This window comes from Carassius carassius, chromosome 41 (genome assembly GCF_963082965.1).
Source record: "Carassius carassius chromosome 41, fCarCar2.1, whole genome shotgun sequence".
Lineage (NCBI taxonomy): Eukaryota > Metazoa > Chordata > Actinopteri > Cypriniformes > Cyprinidae > Carassius > Carassius carassius.
The window spans coordinates 18,259,677-18,283,065 of record NC_081795.1 but is presented as its reverse complement, the minus strand read 5'-3'; the positions used below and the strand labels follow the sequence as shown (position 1 = coordinate 18,283,065).

Here is a 23,389-nt window from a genome sequence, read left to right as displayed (position 1 = left end):
CACAACAAATCGTCTGAACATATTACTGACCATTTGATAATTTAATTTATAGTCTTTATTTTACTGATAACTTAAACTACGTTAAAATAAATGTTACTGTAATAATTTGAGGAATGTTTCATTTGCATAGAACGTGTTGTCTTTCTTAACGCTGTATTGCACCTTCGCGTGAAGTGGAAAATCGATTCATGAGCAATCGATGCCAACTAATTCAGCACCCTGACTTTGGACAGCGCTCTTGTAACGTCGGACGTAAGAGGCAGCATGCTAAGAAGCTTCCTAAGGGACACTTCGGGGATCACACTTAGAAACATCAACAACTTTGGTAAGATATATCTTTCGATGTCTTCTTAGCGCGCTAAGAGTGAACGTTATCAGGGAACCGGGCCCAGAACAGTTCTTGGGTGTGACAATGATAGTTTTAATCTATAAGCCCTCATTGTTATTAGTCATATATTTTTAAATCATTTTAAAAATTGCTTTGTTGAAGCAAATTGCATTCAGTATTAATACCATTAATCCTATTTAATTTCAATTGCTTGGTTTCTTTTGGTTTATGCATTTTCTTTGTGCAGTGTTTCACATTCAGTATGGACAGCAAACCTGTTAATGGAAAAAAATCTTGTTGCACTGGTGTAGGACACATTGTAGCTTACTTAAAAGTCATAGTGATCTAAATTTTTAACTTTGATATAAAATAATAATAAAAATAATAATTGTATGCTGCAGAGCTTAGATCAGAACCACAGCCTTCAGTGCTGTGCTATTCCATTATCCACTCTTTCCACTCACCCTCAAGCAGTATAATGGAGAAGTCCTGTGCGGTCTGGCCCTTGCGGGTGGCAAAACACTGATATGCCCCTGAGTGTCTTTTTTGGGCTGCCGTGATGAAGAGAGTTTCATTATGGGCTCCCTGGATGGAGAAGTGCTGGTCAGGCACGATGGGTTCTGTGTTGCGAAACCAGGAGACGGTGAAGTGGGGCGAGCCTTGAACGGCACAGGACAGAATCACTGTGCTGCTGATGCCTGTTTTCAGGTTCTTGGGGGATAATGTGACTCTCAGAGGCTCTGTGGAGAAAGAGGAGAGAGAGCGAGAGAGAGACATATTATCTGAGTCTGAGGGTTAAAATTTTGTCTAAAAAAATATAATTATGGTATCTAAGATTGACAGAGAGACAGAAAGACTGACATATAGATAGATAGATAGATAGATGGATGGATGGATGGATGGATGGATGGATGGATGGATGGATGGATGGATGGATGGATAGATAGATAGATAGATAGATAGATAGATAGATAGATAGATAGATAGATAGATAGATAGATAGATAGATAGATAGATGAGATGAGATGAGATGAGATGTCAGTGAGCAATAAGGCAGTTGGTGTTATGTGCTAGAGGCCTCTGTGTGATTGTGTGTGTCTGGGCATGTATGTGTGTGTGTGCCCTTCTCCGTTCTGCCAGAATCTGTGTGAGCACACCAGTTTGATGTGCCCACCGGCTAAATGTCCAAAAGTCCACTCCACCTCCCCTTCCTATATACCCCTCTTCCTTTTACATTAAGGCTCCAGCCAATACCATCCTACTGGTCTAAGATCCCTCCTCATGCCTGCTCAAAAACACACATTTCTGGTAGAACAGGGGTCAGACTGGAGAGGCCAGAACAATCATCCTGTCCTCTCATATTACTTTCATTATTACTTTTACTTTCACATAAGTCAAAAAGAAGGTGGCAAAGGCCTACCAGTGTGCCAACTTCTCTTAAATCCAATTGTGCTTCTCAATTACTTACTCCCTGGTATACTGCATTTGATATTTATCTCTCTCCCTATGACTCAGGAGGTTGCACAGGAGATCTTGGGCAATAGACCCAATTCTTGGTCAACCCTTGTACTACCAAAGGTGGGTACTCCTAGACAGCCTAATCTGCAAGTTTTCTCATCCCTGTTTGGGGAAAACAAACTTCCTGCAGATGTAAATTCCAATTCCAACACACCTGAGCCAGCTAATCAAATTACTTTGGTAAAGTTGAAAATTGCAAGTAGGTACATTAGAAGCAAGGACAGAACTAAAACTTCTACGGGAAGGTTGAACTCCAGGAGCAAATATGAGGACACTTGTCACAAGGTTTTGGTTTCTGCTTTTACGTTGCTATGACTTTGAAATTGGACATTTTCCTGGATCTTTTGTTAGTTCTGGAAAAACATAAGTCAAACATAGTCATATTCCTACTTTTACAGTGATTTTGAAGCACACACCAACCACAGCTCTATCCATATACCTAACCTACTGTAAGTACACGTTTAATAGGAATGTTGTTCCAGGACAATGATGTTGATCCAAGAATAAGTCCTACGTAATGAAGCAAAAAGGCTGATAATAATTTTCGTCCAATAGGACATGTTCCTGAACATTTTGTTGGTCCTGGAAGAACATTCCAAATAGCAAACATAATCCTTACCTTAAATTTTAAGTTTATTGGCATGTGGTTCCAGGACCAACAAGGACATTGATCAAAGAACATATTGTGCTTGAATCTATGGAAAGTTAAAGGGTGAAGGTAGCTTGTAACTTTAGAAAAGCTTGTTTTTACCCCCTTACCAACAGTATAATTGTGACATCTTTCATCATTCACTCCTGTATTACCAACAGTCCCTTTTCTTGTAACTCCCTTCTTTTCCTTTTGCCCTTTATTTCTTTTTTTTTTCTCCTCACCGATGACATTAATGTGTCCTGTGACCTCTTTGGAGCCGAAGCTGTTGGTGACTTCACAGATGTAGTTTCCAGAGTCTTCTAGCCGGAGGTCATTGATTGTGAGGCCAGTCAGTCGCCGTGTCCAGCGGGAGTCAGCAGGAAGTGGCCTTCCATCTTTCAACCAGCGGATGGTGGGGTTGGGGTAACCGGAGGCGATACAGGGCAACTCTATGCTTCTCCCCACTTGTACTTCTCCTGACTGGAAACTGTCCATCACAGAAGGAGGGGTTTCAGTGGGGTCTAAGGACAGAGAGAACGTTCTTAAAAAAAGACCAAGCAATTGTAGCCAATTTATGTTTAGTCATTTACTTAAATAAGTCTTAAAGTTACACTAGCAAAACTGCCTGATTAATGGTCAGGGAAGATGAAGAAAATGCTTATGTTAAGCAAAATTATAGCAATTTATCTATTTATTTATTTTTTCTTCAAGAACCATTAGCTAACATTATAAGTAGACATTAGGGGGAAAAATACAAGTAAAATGTAGGACATAATTCTTCTAAATATAAATTACATCAATTAGGATCTTACTGTTATTCCTCAAAGAAGCGCATCCAAGACAGTAACAAATCTTATTATGAAAATATGCAATTTTAGTGCATACCATTAGTGCATTAGGGTTGACAAATATGACAAAGAAGTGTCAACTGCCCAGAAAACCGGCACAAACTCACCCAGCACAGACAGACGAGCCCCATTGCTCTGCCTGGTTTCTCCGCTGTATTTGTGCTTGGTAATGCAGCGGTAAGTAGAGAGGGCATCCTCTTTCTGAACATCAGATATGTAGAGGGCCCCATATGACGTCAGGAAGAACCTGTTACCTAAATAGAGAGGAGAAGAGATGATATAAACATATGCACATGGATTTCTTTGGTCAACAAAAAGACGATATCCAAAAGTCAATTTAGGAACAACTTTATATGCAACTGATCGAATACAGATCAGTTATTCTATTTAGTTAGTCATACAATCCATCATAAGACTTTTACAAAAATCCAAAAGTTATTACTAAAAAAAACAACAACAAAAAAACTTGTCAACTGAGTTGTTTAGTCACGACATTCAAAAAACGAACATGCGTACAGATATTAAATACATTTTGAAGGATACAGCCAGTAATCCATTACAAAGTAAGAAAGAGAGAGTGTTTAATATTTGATGTCTATGTTATTGTAACAGTATATTACTGTCATTTCACATCAGCATGGCCTAACTCTGATTAATATGTACATTCACAAAGGTCGTATTTTACAATGCAGCACTTGTCCAGAAGTCAGAAGTAAGTGTTTCTCTTTCACTTACAGTCCTTCTTATTCAGTTAAGTGCATAAGATGTTTGATGTGTTGATTATGTGTGTGTTTGCTTTCATGTTAGAATTTGTATATACACTGTTTGATTTTGAACTATCAGTCTCTACATTGTTTCTCCTAGGGGGCAAAATGTCGTCTCAGGTTTGTATCCTGAGAAACATCAGAAACATATAAGATGAGGTTAATACTTAATTGAAACAACTGAGTCTAAATCTCATGAGCACTCAAGATCAACCTCAAAGCAAAAAAAAAAAAAAAGTAAGGTTCCTCTGGGATGACTTAGGTGTGTAAAAGAAGAGTTTTTGTGTATTCTGCTAAACTGCACATTAATGGACACAATAATAACAGCAAAGTATGTCAGTGTGTGAGAACAGTCAGTCCCTGTGTGTTTGTGTGTCCTAGTTTTTCCAGGCAGGCAGGGCATGTGCATTGGGCCAAACGCATCATTATGAAAAAACTGAACTGGAAATGCAAAAAAAAAATGTAAAAACAAAACTGTCTGACACAAACACAGGTGTAAACACAGATCTAAACACACTATGAACAAACCTTCAGCTATAGGTTAACATCTGGAGTCATATCCACACTGTGACTCATTAAAAACGTGAAGATGTGTTTATATATTTATGCTGAGGTGTCATTAGTTGACTAGTTGCCATGTGCCTTGTTTTTCTTTCTATATAAGGGCATGCTTGTGCATTCAAAACTTACTCAACAAGATACAACGTTCAGAAAGCAAGATTAGCCTGTGTGTGTGTGTGAAGGATGGCGATCGATGCGTTTTATGGCTTGAGAGCTTCATCCAACGCAGATTTATGAAAGCGGAGAGGACAGGCTTGACTCGGCAGCCCACACACACACTCCATCACTATAACAAGCAGCTTACTCTCTCATGCACACACACAGACACACACACACACACACACACACACACAGACAGAGATAGTAGCTACAGACAAACAAAGACAATGGCTGGAAACAAAGATAAATTCAGCGTGAATCTGTGTAAATGTAAAAGCCATTGTGATAACACAATGAAATGAAGTACATGCGTGTGGTATTGGCTGCGTGTGTATGGTTGCATGATTATTTGCAACACAAAAATATATTGCTGAATGAATATTTTTACAACAGCTAAGCGTGATCACACGTGTGTATAAGTGTGTGTGTAAAGACGTAACACAGTGTCTATGTTGGTATTGTTGTCATGCTGAGTGCTATGCCCGGCACACTGTAATTTAAGAGTCGGCCCTCGCACTTCAACCTGCATATTAAGCCTTACAGGATAATATGCACTTGGTGGCTTTAACCCCCTACAACATCAGCGCAACGCTGTCACAACATTTCACCCAGAGCGAAAGACCAGGGAGGGAGAAAGAGCGAGAGAAAGAGAGGTAGTCAGTGAGTAGTTTTGGTTTAATCCAAGTCACTTAAATCTTTCTCATTGTGAAGACTGGTAAATGAAATATCAGCAACCAGGGACACAAGGTCTGTCTCTCTCTCACTCTTTTTATTTTTCACTCTACCTTTTTATTCTTAGCTGTATGGTTTATTGCACAAATGAAGTGAAACAATCATTTAATCATGTTGTTCTAAATCAACTTCTTCTGAAGACATTTTGAATAATGTTCACCCTGTTCTTTTCAACTGTTCTCTCATTTTATATATATATATATACTAAGACATGGTTCCAACATCTGCATCTTAAAAGCAGTAAAGTTATTTATTTGGGTATTTGCCTTTTGCTTGTCAGAACAGAGCACATGCCTGTCTGTGTGTGAATGACATAAGACATTTGACTTCACTGAACAAGTGACCCATTGGGTGTACAGATTTAAAAATGGAGATTGATGGATTAAAGGAGAGACAGACAGAGCTATGCACATATTAGTCCCACATCACCTTGTGATTAGTTCTGTTTGGGAGTGCAGATCAATTCTTGTCTAGTCTTCCTTCGCCTTGGGGTGTGTGTATGTATGTGCATGGAGGATTGGGGGGCATGTAAGGTCTGTTTAAAACAAGGGCTTGAGTACCACACACATACAATGTTCTGTGGTAGTGCTGGAGTGTGTAGCATGGGCAGCCTGGGGCATCATGTCAGACCGATGGAAGAAAAAAAATGTGGAATTGGATTTATGTGTGGAGCATGGCAACCTTCCAGTTACATCTCACTCTTCACAGACTCCCAAAGGCCAGAGAAACACACTCACACACATAAAGGGAAAAGAGGTTTGTATACATGTTCAAGAATGTTAGGAGGGCAGGCAAACTCTTTCGCTCTTTCAGCACAGGACTGTGTGAGTGCAGCTGGGAAAGATCTAGTCTAAAAATAAAACCCTACCGGAAGTAAAGCCGCCATTTTCTTGCCATCATTTTCAAAATAAACAGAAACAGCATAACAGAGGATATGAATAGTAATGAGAAATACACAGTAGTGTGGAAAATAGAACAACAGCAAAAATAAAATCTTAACACATGGATGCCAGGAGACTCAGAGGAAGGGGCGGAGAACAACAGAACGACAACAGAAAGGAAAAGAGGAAGAATATGCTCATGAGATGAGAGAAGAGAAATACCGAAATATCACAAATAAAAAAAGAAAGAGAAAAAGACAGTTGGAAGGAGATTGTGTGATGACAGAAAGATAGACACATGAGGATGGAGGGAGAGAGAAACAAAAAGAGAGGGGTGTGGGCTGAAGCTGTTGTTGAATTTGCTCTAGGAGCTCCCATGCAAATGATGGCGCCGCTGCAATGCTAATGAGGACCGGGTTTCAAACTGTTCGGCCCATTACTTATTAATGCTCTGCGTCTCTTTCCCCTCCCTCTTTCCCTCTTTCCCTCTCTCACTCCACTTTTCCCTCTCTCTTTTGCTGTTGCTAGGGCCCCTGCGCTCACGTGACTTGGGTTAGGGGGCGCTGCGGTGGCATGTGCAAAAAAACAGCGAAATACAGGGAGGGAGGGATGATGGGAAGGCTGGCAAAGAGGGGTGTAAACGGAGGAGATTCTAACACTCGTTTGTTCATTTAGCCACACACGGGCTACCAGGGCACACATTGAGAGCCTGACACATGGAGAGACAGGCCAGTCACTCTGACTGGCTGCAGGTGGGACGTCATTTCGATGCAGAAGAGAGTGAGAGGGATCAAAGATAAAAACAATGTCACCAAGTGATGGAAGACACTTGGTGATGGAATGGAGAAGGAGAGATGAAGTGAAAAAAGGCTCTATTGTTGACTTTTTTTTTCACTGAAACAGTCATGCTCAAACACACACTGCACTGCTGGTTTTGTAAGAAAGCCTAAAACGAATCTTCCTTGATGCAATATGGCGTATCCAAAGTTGACTTTAGAATTCCCACTCAACTGGTCTTGTCTTAAAACAAATTATCCTTTACACATGTGAAGGGCTGGATGTATGAGGTTTGAATCTTTGAGAAAAATCTCTAGATCAGTTATAAAATGAACTGGAAATAACGTTTGACAGTTCTGGACCTCAACTGGTCAAATATACTTGATTAACACTTGCTTAATAGCTACTGTGTACAGCAGGGGTGTCCAAACTGAGTCCTGGAGGGCCAGTGTCCTGCAGAGTTTAGCCCTAACTTTACACACCTTAACACACCTACCGGGAAGTTTCTAGTATGCCTAGTAAGAGCTTGATAAGCTGGTTCAGGTGTGTCTAATTGGGGTTGAATCTAAACTCTGCAGGACACTGGCCCTCCAGGACTGAGTTTGGGCACCCCTGGTGTACAGTATGTCTGCAGAGCACCCTTACATCATGCATCTATGCTTGACATATTCTTGTGTTACTTTCGACATGGGAGTTTTAAATCTTTGTTTTGACATTCAGTACAGATAGTTTCAAACTGTTGCAATGCAATAAGGGTTGCGCCCAGTGTAGACAAGGTTTTAGTGGTGGTAAATACTGTATATATTTTTGTTGAAAGGTGGCACAAAATTAATTTTCTTATAAAAATTTCTGCCCTTAATTGTTTCTGTTTTAATAATTTCAGGTATGCGAGATATTTGTGCTACATTGTGACTGAAGAGGTTGTAGATGCTCCGCTGTATGTCAGGCCTTTACAATACCATTTAGCTCAGATTATATTCATATATTGCTTGCTCTCTTGTAATTTACTGATACAGAGAGTTTGCAGGTATATTTGGGGAAGGAAGTAGATTTCTTCAACCAATGCACTACACATTTCAACACCAATGTGGCTTTCCCTGCATCTACCTCTTCTCTCCACTTCCCTACTGTCACTCTTTACTTCCCACCCACCCTTGTACAACTTCAGCCTGTTTTCTCTAGTTGTGCTGTTCTCTAGCTCCCACTGTTCTCCTCGTCTCCATTCTCCAACCTTCCAACTCACTCTTCTTGAGAACCCCAATAATATATGTGTGGGTGATCTCTACTGCCATGTTCACACTGTAACAGAACACGGTTATTACTCCTATATTTGAGTCCGTAATACAATTGTGTTCACACCCATTTTGGTTATTTAGCCATACATTTTCTCCCATATTTTTGGCACACACCTTCTGTGCCAATGTGACCAGACTGGACAACTAATTGTCTGTCATGTCTTTTAGTGTGAGAGAGCCATTTGGTGCACATACACCTGTCTCGTACATATTACATGTTTTTCTGTTTGGTTTTGGTAACTTAGAGATATAGAGAAAGGAGCTGTGTCATCTAAAGGTTTTAGATCAAGGGGCAAAACTCCAACCCTGCTCCAATACACATACCTGCAGTTTTTAATTCATCTTTAAGGACTTGATTAGCTGGATCAGGTGTGCTTAATTAGGGTTGAAGCTAAACTCTGTAGGGCCTCGTCCCTCAAGTTTTGGACCCCTGTTTTAGATCGAGTCACTGTCTTCACCCAGAGATACTCCCATCAGATTTGAGGTCTGCACATAACTTAAATAGGTACAAAAGCTGCTGTTCGTCAATAATGATTTGATGGATGGCCTTTTGTCTCAGTTGGACTCCTCTTATGCCATCTGATAAGACTTTCCACTTTCTTATCAGCTTCTTCGATATTACTTTAGCCATGGTTACAATGGTCATAGGTGATAGATATACACAGAATTCAAGCTTGACTTCCATCGCATGTTCATGCAAGTCTATGTAAGGGGCAATGGGCGACTCAATATTAATTCTTTGAAAATCAGACATGTAAGGCCACAAAAAGATAATAAAGGTGTCTCTGATATGTTTAGGGCTGCTGACTTGGATGGTGACAAAAGTGGAATATGCCCTATTAGACGATCTAAAAATTCCAGCAATTTCTTTTAATATTTTCTATTTTTCTAAAAAAAAAAAAAAAAAAAAAAAAACACTTTTCCCGAGTGTTTTAGCACTTGAATTACCAAGGCAGTCATTTTGCCTGTTTCTGAATTGTAAAATGTAATAACTTTGTTGAAAAAAAACCCATATAACTATAATAATCTGACTTTTCAAATTGACCGTTCGCATTACAGAAGGCGTATAATTTCTGCTTTTGCAACTTTTCCCGGGATTGAAGATGCACGTCACTGTTGCTTTTGTTCTAGTTGTTTTTATATTCTATTGCTAAGCTAAAATTCCTGTTCGTAAAAACAAAGCCAGATGGTCACTTCCAATACAACAACTGCTGTCATTCAATCTGCCTTCCAAGTAGGTTATGTTAGACTAGAAGACTATAGTCTGCCTGTTATCAATAATAGCCTACTTCAATGTTATGATAAAATAGCCATAATAATATAAATGAAGGCTATTATTATTTTTATGCTAGTGTAGTGGCTAATGCATATACATACTGTAGGTAAATTTTGGCCCAGACAAGACTGATATTGTGAAATAAAACAAACTAATAAGGTTTTTTTTTTTCTTTTTTTAGCAAGAGGTACTATGTTTATTATTACCTATACTATCATAACAGATCCATTTATCCATGGATCATGATTCCAGTGGTGGCTGCATAGAATTGTTTCCAGTTCCTCTGATCCAAACATAACTCCAGAGTGTTGTAAAGTACAAAAGTAAAAATGAATTGAAAAAAGATGTATGTAATCATTTCCAAAATTCACAATATGTTATCTACAGAAATATTCTGTGTCAGTTCATATTTATTGGCATTTAGACTTTCAAATAGGCTACAACATTTTCACTGCAGTGAAAAACTTTTGCTCTCCTGCTTGCCGGACACAAAGCGTGACACGCACATTTAAATATTAAAAATAATTATAGTTTTTTTTAGGGCGATGACGTCACAAAATACGACAACCGACTTTCAAGGTTTCGTTGTAAAACCTCAAAAGAAACTTTGAATGTAAATATGATATGACAAAAATGTCATTCAGTTCAGTCTAGTATGAATGGTCAGAATGACCGCTATGGCCATTCTAGTAGTTATAGAATTCCGGTAGTTCTAGAGTTAAGATGGAACACAATAAAGTCTTACTAGATTACATAAAATACTAATATAGCATTTTGAATTTGCTTTCTGAGAGTCAGAAAGATCAAATAAAGAGCCATTTGTCCCCTATATAATCCATGCATGCACGTTAGTATTCATCTGAGTACCTACTCTGTCCTGGTTTGCCCTAATGACAGGACACGGGGTGCAGACATTAAACATTTGTGAGTGTGGAGAGTTCAACTATAAACATGTGTTTCCCTGGCCACAACGTGTGTGAGAGTGTGTGTTTGTATGTACAATCAAAATTCTGCCATCATTACATCGCCAAGGTCAGAGAGGAGTCACCCGGATAAACTTAATTTGCTTTCGATATCAATGCTCTTCACGCATAAAAATTATACGTGCCCACACACATACACCACCACAAAAAGTGTGTAAATAATTGTGTAAGGGTGGGGTTACACTATCTAATTGCATTTTGGTGACATACAGCGATGTAACCTACACATCTGTCTGAGAGATCAACCATGTGAATAGAGAGTATTTATATCAGAACATTTCAGCACCACAAACAGCACCAATACACAATCACAACTTTAGAACTACTATTAGTGAATTTACCACAGTGCTGCTCCACTTCAGCACCTTGGACAGCTACAGACCATGCCATTGTCTACAACATAGTCCCTTTTACATAGAAACAAGAGAACAGAGGTATGTTGCCACTTTAACACAACACTGCACAAATACTAAACTCACTATGCCACATCATGTTACACCAGGCCAGGGAGATGCCCAAAGGGTCACCGTGGATACGTACAGAGCAAATTAAATAGTAATGTGACATATGGTGCATGGCTGCAAAACTCAGCCCAGCAACAGTGACACAAACACTCTGCAGAGGACAAAAACAACAACCTGCTATCTATCTATCTATCTATCTATCTATCTATCTATCTATCTATCTATCTATCTATCTATCTATCTATCTATCTATCTATATATATCTGACACACTCTCTCTCTCTCTCTCTCTCTCTTAGATACACATCTGCAAACACACACAATTACCTCATTGCAGTGTAGCCACATCACACGTTTAATTAACATTTGCCCACAGTATGGCGTGTGTGTGTCGAGGAAGTAATTAAGACTGAACTGTAATAAAACAGCCATCCCCCTAAATCTTAAGGCCTCATTGAATGTTGTATTAACTGAACTATCTGGCTGGGGCATGAATGGGAATGAACAGAGCTCCGGCAGAATCAATACCACCCTCTCTCTCACTCTCTTCTGCTCCACCTTTCCCCCGCCACCATCATTTCTTTTTTTCTCCTTTCTTTTGGTTGTAAAATAATTACTCAGCGGCTGACAATAGGACATCTACACCCCACGACAATAGCCACTCATTCCTTCAGTGGCCCCCCTTTCACTATGTATGCTTATGAATGATACCTCTCCTTAATTCCATCTCTATTCACATTCAAAGCAGAGTGAGAATAGGCAGCCTGAAGTGTCTTGTAATAATAGAAGCATATTTTGATAAAAGATGCTTGACACCTCAATGCGAGGTGGGAAGAATATTTGTCACATCTGAAGGTCGGCTCGAGTAGCTATTACCAGTCTCCACCTCTCTATGAGGTTGCAGAATGCAACTGTGTAGGGTTCCAAGAGGAACGTCTTACTCAGGAGACACATGGGAAAATTATAATCCTTAAAGGGAACTTTCACCCAAAAATGAACATTCTGTCATAATTTACTAACCCTTATGTCATTCCAAACCTGTATGACTTTTCATATATATATATATATATATATATATATATATGACAAAATTACATTTTTTAGGTGAACTTTCCATTTAAGTTTCAAGTTAAGATTGCAACCCCACATTTACTGGTATAATTTGGGTCTTCTCTTACTTTCTCCTTCTTCCAGACCCTTCTCATTTCCTACACTCTTCCACTCCTTGAACTTTCAGTTTACTGTTTTATTTTCCACCACACACTTCCTACATGTTTTCCCTTCCTTATATGTTTCTCTTTCTCTCTGTCTGTGCAATGGTTGGAGAAGAGTGGGTTTGTGGAGGACTAATATGCTCATTAAAAAGGCATGCTTCACCGTCAAATGCCAGCTGCCGTTCTTTTCCCTCCTCCTTCTATCCCTCTCTCTCTCTCTCTCTGTTTTCTACAGTGGAAAATTGTGATGCCCACGTTCAACCTCAACTACTGCTTATGTCTGGGGGAAAAGTTATGTACACACACACACACACACACACACACACACACACACACACACACACACACACACACACACACATATATATATATACACACATGTATAGGAAACAGTAGGAAGATCTTTATTATCTTTCCCTTCAGCATTGTTCCCTTTTTCTTTTTCCTTCTCTTTCACTTTCTGCCAGTACTGGTTAAAGCCTCTTCAACACCCAGCAGCTTAATTAGAATGGCCAAAAATATTCAAGGGGTGCAATGTGAAAGAATGGAAGAAGAAGAAAGGTGAACAAGAGAGGCCTTTAACAGGACGAAAACAAGTAGAAGAAGTAGATGCCAAAAGTCTAGGGAAAAAGATAGGATAAAAATGAGAAGTGAAAATGAGAAAAATGGGTAATATGCTGAAGACTCAAGTTAATGTTATCATAAGTAGCCCTTATATAGTTCTGGAGGCCCCAGTTTTTATTTTATATTATATACTTTCTTTCAGATATTTCTCCAAATAATTGTATTTATTTATTTATTTTCTGTTAAAATAAACACATACATAACGACTTTAAGAAAACCTGATCTTTAATGTGATTTTATTTTTATTATTATTATTATTTATTTATTTATTAATTGTTTTTTATTTTTTATTTATTTTATTTTTGAGATTTTGAGTTTTTGGAGTTTGAGATTTTGTTCAGATTTAATCTGGAACTCTAGACGACATTCTTTTTTATCTCTCTCTTTCTTTTTACACTCTTTTCATTTCATGCTAACCTAATATCATTGCTGTCTTGGGGAAACCACTGATAAAAAAAAGAAAAAAAATACATACATATATATATATATATCACATGTATCTATCTTATGTTATTTTACTTCCATGCTGTTATGTCTTCAAACACACACATAAAAGTGGTTTACAACATCCAAACACTTTTGCAGTCCTTTTGTGATTCTCCTTGTTTAATAATTAAGGCTTATTGAAAACTGATATGGATATAGCCCTTAAGATGCAGAACTGAGGAATCTGTATCTAATGCCCATCACAAAAGGTCTAACCCCACCAAACATGAGCAAATCAGAAAAAAAATAAATAAAAAACTAACTCTGTGTTTGCTGCTAAAAATCTTGCTTGAAAATCAATTATTAATAAACTAACCAGGCCAGTTGAATTAAAGACAAAATGAATCTGTACAGTGCATGCATGTAACAGACAGTGATTGATGTAGGAATGGTTGGTGAGGTTGACTTAAATCTGTAGGCTGAGTGTGTAGAATACAAGGCATAAACACACACACACACACACTCACACACACACACACACACACACACACACACACACACACACTGGCCATTCCCACACAAATCAATACAGAGTCTCGCCAAGGAAAGTTTGGACTGGCTGGCTCCTACACTGAGGCAACAGCGCCAGAACATCTCTCACATAGAGCTGCACTACTTCTTCCTTAAGTTAAATTTTTCTTATGATTAACTATGCCAATGTATTCCCCTTTTCATTTAAGAAATTAAAATATAGTTTTTTTTTTTTTTTTGTTTTGTTTTTTTTACTGAGTTGAACTTCTAAACAGGCTTATGACTGCACACAAATAGTGACCCAAAAAGCATTCAGACACTTAAGCTACACTTTAAAATGCGTTAAATCACATTAGAAATGAAAGATCCAAATGGCATCTGCAAACTAATGATGCTTGAGATTTTCTCAGAGATAACTCTGAGATAATGTTTTTTTTTATTATTTTTTTTTATTTTCTGAACAGGTCTCAAGATAATTTACAGTGCATGTATGAACTTAGTTCACCTTAAGTTCACACAGATCTCATAGCAGAGTACACATCGTTCATGATATTAACAATTAAACATGTTCCACAAAGTCTGACAATCAGAAAGTCTTTTCAAATGTTCAATTCAGTTCAATTCAATTCAATTTGTGCTTTATTAGCATTACAATTGTTACATTGTATTGTCCAAGCATAGTGTTTACATTGAATTTAGAACACACACACACACACACACACACACACACACACACACACACACACACACACACACACACACACACACACACACATACTTCTGTATTTTATTTTCTGTATTTTATTTTATTTTATTTTATAACTTTACAAAAATACATTCAGAGACATTAACTAACAAATCATTTAGACCAATTTGTGAACCATTTCTACTGACTCACTAAAAATAAATTATTTACGTAAAGTAACAATTTGCTTGCAAAGTTTGTAGTTTTACTCTATGCAAGGGTCACGTATAGCTGATTTTTAGAGCTAAACATGCTAGACAATTAAAGCAACTAGAAAATATATATTATTCCCTACAAAAATGTCTAAGAATTTATTGATTACCAAGACCAAAATTCCCTACTATTTCTAGGTTTTTCATGACCATGGGATAGATAGATAGATAGATAGATAGATAGATAGATAGATAGATAGATAGATAGATAGATAGATAGATAGATAGATAGATAGATAGATAGATAGACAGACAGACAGACAGACAGACAGACAGATAACTGTCTGATAAACTGATAAAAACAGGAAATGTGTGAGGCACTATGCAGACACTATGCAGTGTGACACTTGGTGTCTCCTCATCTAAGGCCCTGTGGCCAAGAGACTGCACCTGACAGAGGGAGAGAAAGAGCAGAACAATGCGTGAGAGAGTGTGTGTGTGTGTGTGTGTGTGTGTGTGAGAGAGAGAGAGAGAGAGAGAGAGAGAGAGAGAGAGAGATAGAGAGAATCCTGTCTGCTTCAGTGTCTCTTCTGCATCAGTGCCTCATGCTCTGCCCCAATTTAGCCAATGCCACTATAATCAGTAAACAGCATACTGTACAGCTCAGGGGGAGGGGATGAAGAGAAAACAAGAAAGATAAAGAAAAAAAAAAAATATATTGATAATTAAAGTATGAAAGAAATGGGAGCTATAAATTAAGACTTTACATTTACTTCATAACTACTTCAATGTGTTGAATAGTAGCTCTCATCAGCAACACAAGGGGAATTACCTTAATGTTTCTTGTTTTTTTTTTAATCAGAGGGATTTTTTTTTATTTTATTTTTTATTTTTTTTTGAAGAAGAAGACTAATGTATACTTTGAACCATACAACCCAAACAAACACTGTGCTGTCTACATTTAAAATAATACTAATAGTGATATCTGATCCACGGATTAAGTCAGATCTTTTTAAATGAATCAGTTGATTCAGTTCAAACTGGTCAAACTGGCTTGTTTAATATGGTTCTTCTCAAGTTCAACACACAGACTCAATACAGTAGAAGGCATTAATGGTTCACTGGATAGAAGGATTATCAATGAATAATGACTTCAATTTCAGCCTGTTTCCCACGTGAACCTTAATGACTTCAGAAGAGTTGGATTATAGCACACAAGCTGTACATATAGAGCACTTTAATGATGCTTCTTGAAGTTTGAGTACTGTTGTTCATATTCATTACAATTGCACAAAAGATAAGCAACCAACAGTGTTCTATCCAAAAAAATAAAAATTCTAATAACCATAAAACATAGATATTTTTTATTTTATTTTATATACATATATATATATATATATATATATATATATATGCAGACGCAATGCTCCTGGAACTCACTGACTGACAGCAACCGCATGAACGCCGGAATCCGGTAACATGGGTGCGCAAAAAAATACGAAACGCATACGCACTGCAGATGGATTATGGCTTGTACGGCCCCTCATAGTAAAGTTTTGTTTGCACCTTGTGCAATGTGGAATTAGTTTACAGCTTTCTCAAGCAGTTTGTGATGCATTTTGGAAACAGGAGATGAGCCCCTGGTCTAATGCACCACCTGGCTTGAGAAACCCGTTCTAAAAGACTTAACGTTACTTTTAGTCATTATTTTATTTGGGTAGCACACATATTCTGAATGCCTTCGGCAGAATTCAAATGAGCCATTTTAATCTAGATTTAATCTCTAGATTACAGTGAGATTAATCTAGATTTAAAAAAAAAAATATCTCTGCCCACCACTAATATATATATATATATAATATATAATATATATATTAAATTAAAAGTTAAAAGCAATGACATTCATGCAAATGTATACAAGGTTGTGAGGAAATTCTTCTACGTAGTACTTTCCTTTTTATTTTGTTTTGTAAGGAATTGAAAATAAAATACATAAATAGACAAATAAATAGATAATATATATTTTAATACAATTTAATTAATTTACAAATAATAATAATATGAATAATACAATAATATAATACATTGTTATTAATTAGGTTGCAGTCAACATAAAAAGTGTTCAGTAAAAAACACTACTGAACACTAGACCAACATGCAAATTAACATGAACCTGGCGGCCAGGAAAAGGGAGGAAAAAATTTGAGGAGAGGGGATGAAGAAGTGAAAAAAGGGGATAGAGATGAGATGAGAAAAATGTGATGGGGGAGGGAGAAAAGGGTGACTTTATAATTTATGAGCCATGCATCATGTGCCTGGTGACATCTGCTATGGCACAGCTAATGTGTGTCTGGGATGCAAACATACTCACACTACAAACACACACACACACACACACACACAAACACACACACACACTTTTACATTCACTATAAATACAAAAATCACTTACTGTACAAGAAGCTGCCAACGTAGCATTCGAAATACATAGACTATTCATTTAAATATCAGTTCATGTGCACCATTGCAAACACATCACCATCAAAGAACAGCTAAATGTATTCACTTGAGGAGAACAATGCAACTGGAAGACATGCAGCTGGATTGTTTCCAGTGGTCCATAGACATGTTTTGGGATTAAAAAAATAAATAAATAAAATAAATATATATATATATATATATGTATATATGTATATATTTATATATATAGATTTCATACGCGGGAAAAAAAATCTATTAAAGTGCATTTGCAAGAAAAAGTATGTGAACCCATTGAAATTGGTTGGTTTTCTTAAAAAATGACATCTGAAAGACATGAAATAAAATTATGAAGACATGGAAGATTTTAATTGGTTTGTTTGTGTGTTGTCAGCTTAAACACGTTATGTTTCTTTATACTTGTGATTTTGATGACAATCAGATGACAGGTTATAACCAATTATTACACGGACTGTCAAATACTTGATTCTGATTGGTCTGTCACCACATTCCGAGGCTCATCCGGGTAACTGAAAACAGCGCTATACTCTTGCTAGGAACAGTTTTTCTTGGTGGAAGCTTTGCGTTCGGTTAGCTAATAAAATATTAAAACTCAGTTCAATATTATGTGTACAATTATTTAATTATGTCATCCTGGTATCGTGGAATCACTCTTGTTTCATATAAATATCGAAGTTGCTGCCATTTTGCGACAACTGTTTTGTACACTGTAATGGATCGTAGGATAATTAACAAACTGGTAAGATTTTAAAACAGTTTTGCCTTAAATCAATATATATTATCACAATAATTATTTATGTGGTGAAATGTGTAATAAGTGGTGTGGCTGCACCGTATCCCTTAAATGTCTGTCTAGATCGATCTTGCTGCTTGCTAGCAATTGCTTTCTTCACAGAAGCTTTGCATTCAAATATTTCAGCTCAAATCAATATTGTGTGTCTATTTATTTACTTATGTGGCAAGTAGCCGTGTAATAAGCACGATAATGTACATCCAGCCAGTTGTGTAATACAAGATCTGATCACCCTGTCCAGGGTTATTCTGCGATAACAACCGGCTGGATGTACATTATCACTTACTTAATGTAGAAAACCAACACATTTCAGTGGGTTTACATATTTCACATAGTCTTTGCACTGTAAGTATTAATCAGACATGCACACAAACATATGCACACACACATATGCACACACACACACAAAATCCCTTTCATATTTTCCCCAAAAATAATTCCAAACATCTACAATCTACTGTATATGGCAATCACCAATTGTTTCCGAAAAAAAAAAAAAAAAAAACGCACCTATATAACAAAGTAGTGACTATGTATGATTTTGTAGATTGTTTATTGTCTCCAAACTTAATATAAGATAAAAAATAAAAATAAAAAGCATGAAGGTCCACCGTTAAACCTAACAGTCCACAGATCATCATTGCAGATCATTTGAAAATTTACATAGGATTATACAAATTCATACAAATTTGCGATCATACAAATTTCCTAAACCCCTCGTTTTTCCTGCTGAGATACACATTTCACACATTTTCGAGAACAGATGTTGAGTTGTGAAGAGCACGGTAATAGTTTGAATGAATGGTGCAGAAAAAAAAAATCACACACAAAAAAAAAGAAATAAAAAAAAGGTTCACCCCTAAACCTAACCTTTGGTAGACCGTAAACAGATTGTACCAAAATTTACAAATGAGACTGTACAAATTATTATAAATTAGTGACCAATTCACAAAAATGTAAAATAGTTACAAATTGGCAATTTGCATTTGGTGTTCCTTCTGCCTTCTCTCAGATCACATGATCCTTCCAATACCAAACCATCAGTGGATCTTAAACAGATTGTACGGAAACATGCAAATAGAATTGTACGAATTCATACGAAGAATTAGGGATCAGTCTTCCAAAATAGTTATTAATTGCCATGAGAGTTTCTAGGTCTTTTTGCCTTCTGTTTGAACATTTATTTATTCTTGTTTTTTTTTTTGCTGAGATCATAAAAAAAAAACTATGATACATTTTTCTTGGGAACAGAAGTTAAGTCGCGATGACCACAGTAATAGCTGTGTCTGTAAAGCAGCTGAATTGAGCTTGAGTTGTGCTGCCTTTCAAGCAAACACGGCCTGCCTGATGATGTGTTTCTCTGGCAACACTACATCGCATAACAGCCCTAATCAAAAATCCTTTCAGAACTGGAGGCCAATCTCTTTTTTATGCTCTGATTACAACATTTCTGCCTTAGCAGGTGAGAGCTGTGAATAGGCATAAATTAGAGCAGACCTAACTATAACAACAAGTGTAGTGTAACACATCTTTCTTGATCACCGTACTGTCAGAACACAGGCAAGTAAAGTCATAGTATCGTTATCAGCTTTTTGGGTGGTTTCTTAAAGCATCCTGTTGTTGTTTCAGAGGCTGAATGGAGACAGAACTGGGATGGTTAACTATGAAGTCTGTTGTGAGACACTGGTGTGAGACAAGCTAAAACGGCATCCATGATGAAGCAAATGCTTAAATTAAAAGACTGTGATTTTGCCAAGTAGGATGCGTTTTTTGATCAACATCAACCAATCAGATATTAGGGTTCTGTTGAGGGATATTGATTGCCTTCATCTACACCAACATTTCAAGGACCTAAAATGTTTTAGCTGAAATTACAATACAATACCTTTCAGATTTTCAAATTTTGGGCAGAAATATGAACTAATAGCATTTGATCCAGGTTTAATCATATTTAAAATAAAGTGCCTCTGATGATATCTTTAACAGTTATCCAGAAAGTCTCCACTACGATCTGACTGGGAAATAAATAAATAAATAAATAAAATTCTTCTCAATATAATACATACTGTATATTAATTATATTTTTTTTTCTCCAGAAATGTTAGTCCTCTTTGATAAAAGTTCATTTACAAAGAGCCTTTCCATTCTTGAACAGATTGCACACATGCACTTGTCTTCTGCAGTAACGCAACTCTCATGTAGAAGCCTGTGGGATACAGATGTGCTTGTAATATTCATTTATTTATTATGATTTATTTATTTTTATTTATTTTATTTTGTTATGTTGTTTTCTGCACAAAAATATTGTCAAAACAAGATTCAAATTTAGTATTACAGTCAAAGGTACATCATCATTGGGACAGTTGGTATTTTCTATAATATGCAGATTAACTTAATTTTAGATTTGAATAATACACAAATTAAATATAATAAAGATGTCAACATTTTTGGAGTCACTTAAACATTATAACATCAATATAAACCATTAAAATGATTTTAGAAGTAGTAAATGGTTATGAGGGAATTTCTCCTTCTCCATATGCCACTCCTTCTTTATGAGGTACAGTATCTCTCCTTGGACCTATTTGATTTTTCTCTCGTGTTTTTCCTCAGAGTTTTTTGGGTTCAGGCAGTTTTTAGCATTCATCATATTTGTCAACAGATAATCATTACCAGAGCACTGGGACATCTACTGAAAGGCAAGCTTTTTAACCTATCAGCACTCTCGCGTACAGAGGACTCAAGAGTTCAGTGTGCAAGCAAAAAAAATAGCATAAAACCAGTGGAGAAGGTATGGTCGAAAAGAAGATACACTCTAAATATTATTAAAAAAAGTAGAACAAGATTCTAGAACTGAAAATAAAATAACCAGTACTTAACAGTTTACTTTTAAATTCAAACAACTTTCAGGAACACACATAATGTATCTCAGTGCAACACTGCTATATATATAATAGTACAAGTATTATACTTATATGTAATAGTTGTTTTATATTATATATTATAATATAGATTAAATTATATAGTATATATTAGATGTAAACCTTATATAATTTTATAATTTAAGCATAAAAATACAAATAAAATTAAACCCAAATAGTTTGATAAGGAAATTATAATAATAACAATATTAATCAAATTAAATAAAACAAATAAATAAAATAGTATAAAAAACTATTAAAATAATAATGACATAAAAAAATAGATTTAAATGAAAAATGGTTCTGTCATTTATTTGTCCTCTTTCCAGCATGCACTTGCATATGAACAATTCATATGGTTACTTTATATGGTTCATTTTAGTATCTTTTTTTTATTTTTAGTAACAGTCATGTCAAATGTCAAAATGACCCCCCCCCCATATTTTACATCAGTGTTTATTTATTTATTTATTGTTTGTTTGTTTCTGGACTAGTCATATGGCTAATATTCATGTTACACTGTCAAGACAACTTTACTCTCCATGACATGCACATTTTCAACATAATTAAAATAATGAAAACAATTAGCATTTTTACCTTTTGTCACACTACATTTTATTTATTTATTTTGGAAAAGGCCAGTTCTAATTCTGTGGTATGAAATGTTTCAGACTTATAATCTGAACATAGTTTTGCAGGTTATGAAACTCTGCACCTTCACTCTTCACGCTGTACAGTGTGAAATGATACAGCACTAGAACATTACAGCCAATTGTTTAGCAACAAACAACCAATCATAAACTTCCTCAGTGATCACCTCATTAAATATTCATGTGTACAGTTGCTTGTACAGATACTTTCACAGATGTACAAATACTTTTAAGTTAGAGCATCTGAGGGAAACAATAAAAAATGTGTTAACTGACACCATTTAAGGGACTTAAAGGAGTCATACCCTCGTATTACCTTGGATACCTACTGCTGTATTATAGTCTTTCAGGCCCTTCTAAAAAAGAAAAGTGGAAAAAAAATAAACACAGAGCTCCTCAGACCCTTATTTCTGTAGGCATTATTGTCTCGCGAGATCTGATGCGATATTTTGGCTGTCGTGGACGGTCATTATAATAATGCAAATGAGGGGCGTGTTGATTGGTTGCAGGAAGGGGGGGGGTTGACAATGCAGGTAACGCTTTAGCATATCATTACAAACTGACATCATGGCGCAAGTTGTGAATGAACGCGACCGGCTTCCCGGCCAGTGTATAAGTATGAGGTGCCGTTTAGGGCTTAAATCAAACTTCATTCACGCACACATATGAAACACGCTTGCATATATACTAAGTGGTCACACATACATGTATATAAACTCACGCACATAACATTACTCATATGAGACACGAGCACAGCACACACACACAAATATAAGACGAGCACAGCACACACACACAAACTAGACGGCGCCTCATATATAAGCGTTAGGCAACAAATAAACAATAACCGAATTCATGATGATCTCAGTCATTTGTTTTTTGCAAAGTACGTTAGCAGCCATTCCCCATACCTCGAAGCTAATACTCCTGCCAGTGTTGTGCCTGAACGCGTTCATTGAACGATAGTTCATGAACTCGTTCATATTTTGGGCGAACATGAACTGAACGTACCGCATTACTGCCTGATGAACGTTACTGTGAAGTCGTTCATTCTGGTGTCTGTGAACGCCACGCTCTCTCTCAGTTTAACTTCGTTCAGTAGGATGCCAGATTTCTATAAAGCCTTCTAGGCAAAAACACACCTAAAACACACCGTAAACCAGCCTTAATATGTAGCGGAAAAAACACCCAATCTGGCAACACCAGAATCTCTTGTTCAAACTCGTTCATCAAAATGAACAAATCTTTTTTCGAGTCATTTCGTTCACTTAAGGGGCTTTAAATGTTACTATTAACTGGCAAATTCCCCGAACACATCAACCTACGCAATCTTGATCATATTCTGAATTAAGAAATCATTATAATGCAGTCAAAAGTCCGTTTTTGCAGTCAGTTTACAGGGAACATAAATTATTACTTCACCACGAGTCTTTCGTTTATTTGTCTAGTGACAGACGCAATAGCAGCATACAATAGCCGCATTAGCAGTTAGATGCTGTTTGTTACACACAGTAGAGCAATAAAAACACAGTCTTACCGTTTCAATTGCAGGCAATTTTGTTGGAATGGAGCTTTTCCCGAGCTTCGATGCCAACTTCGCCTGATATTGCCCCAAATT

General features: G+C 36.7%; 1 protein-coding gene across 5 annotated transcripts in view; it reads right to left on the bottom strand.

Moving 5' to 3' along the window:
- The window catches only part of LOC132122917 (cell adhesion molecule DSCAML1-like), a 142,825-nt gene that overhangs the window by 51,501 nt on the left and 67,935 nt on the right, over nt 1-23,389 (bottom strand). For all 5 annotated transcript variants that reach the window (XM_059533417.1, XM_059533419.1, XM_059533420.1 and 2 more), the window contains exons 4-6: nt 3,433-3,579; nt 2,720-2,998; nt 793-1,068 (exon numbers count right to left, since the gene is read on the bottom strand). In XM_059533417.1, the coding sequence (XP_059389400.1) occupies nt 793-1,068; nt 2,720-2,998; nt 3,433-3,579 (702 nt within the window). The remainder of the gene's footprint in view (nt 1-792; nt 1,069-2,719; nt 2,999-3,432; nt 3,580-23,389) is intronic.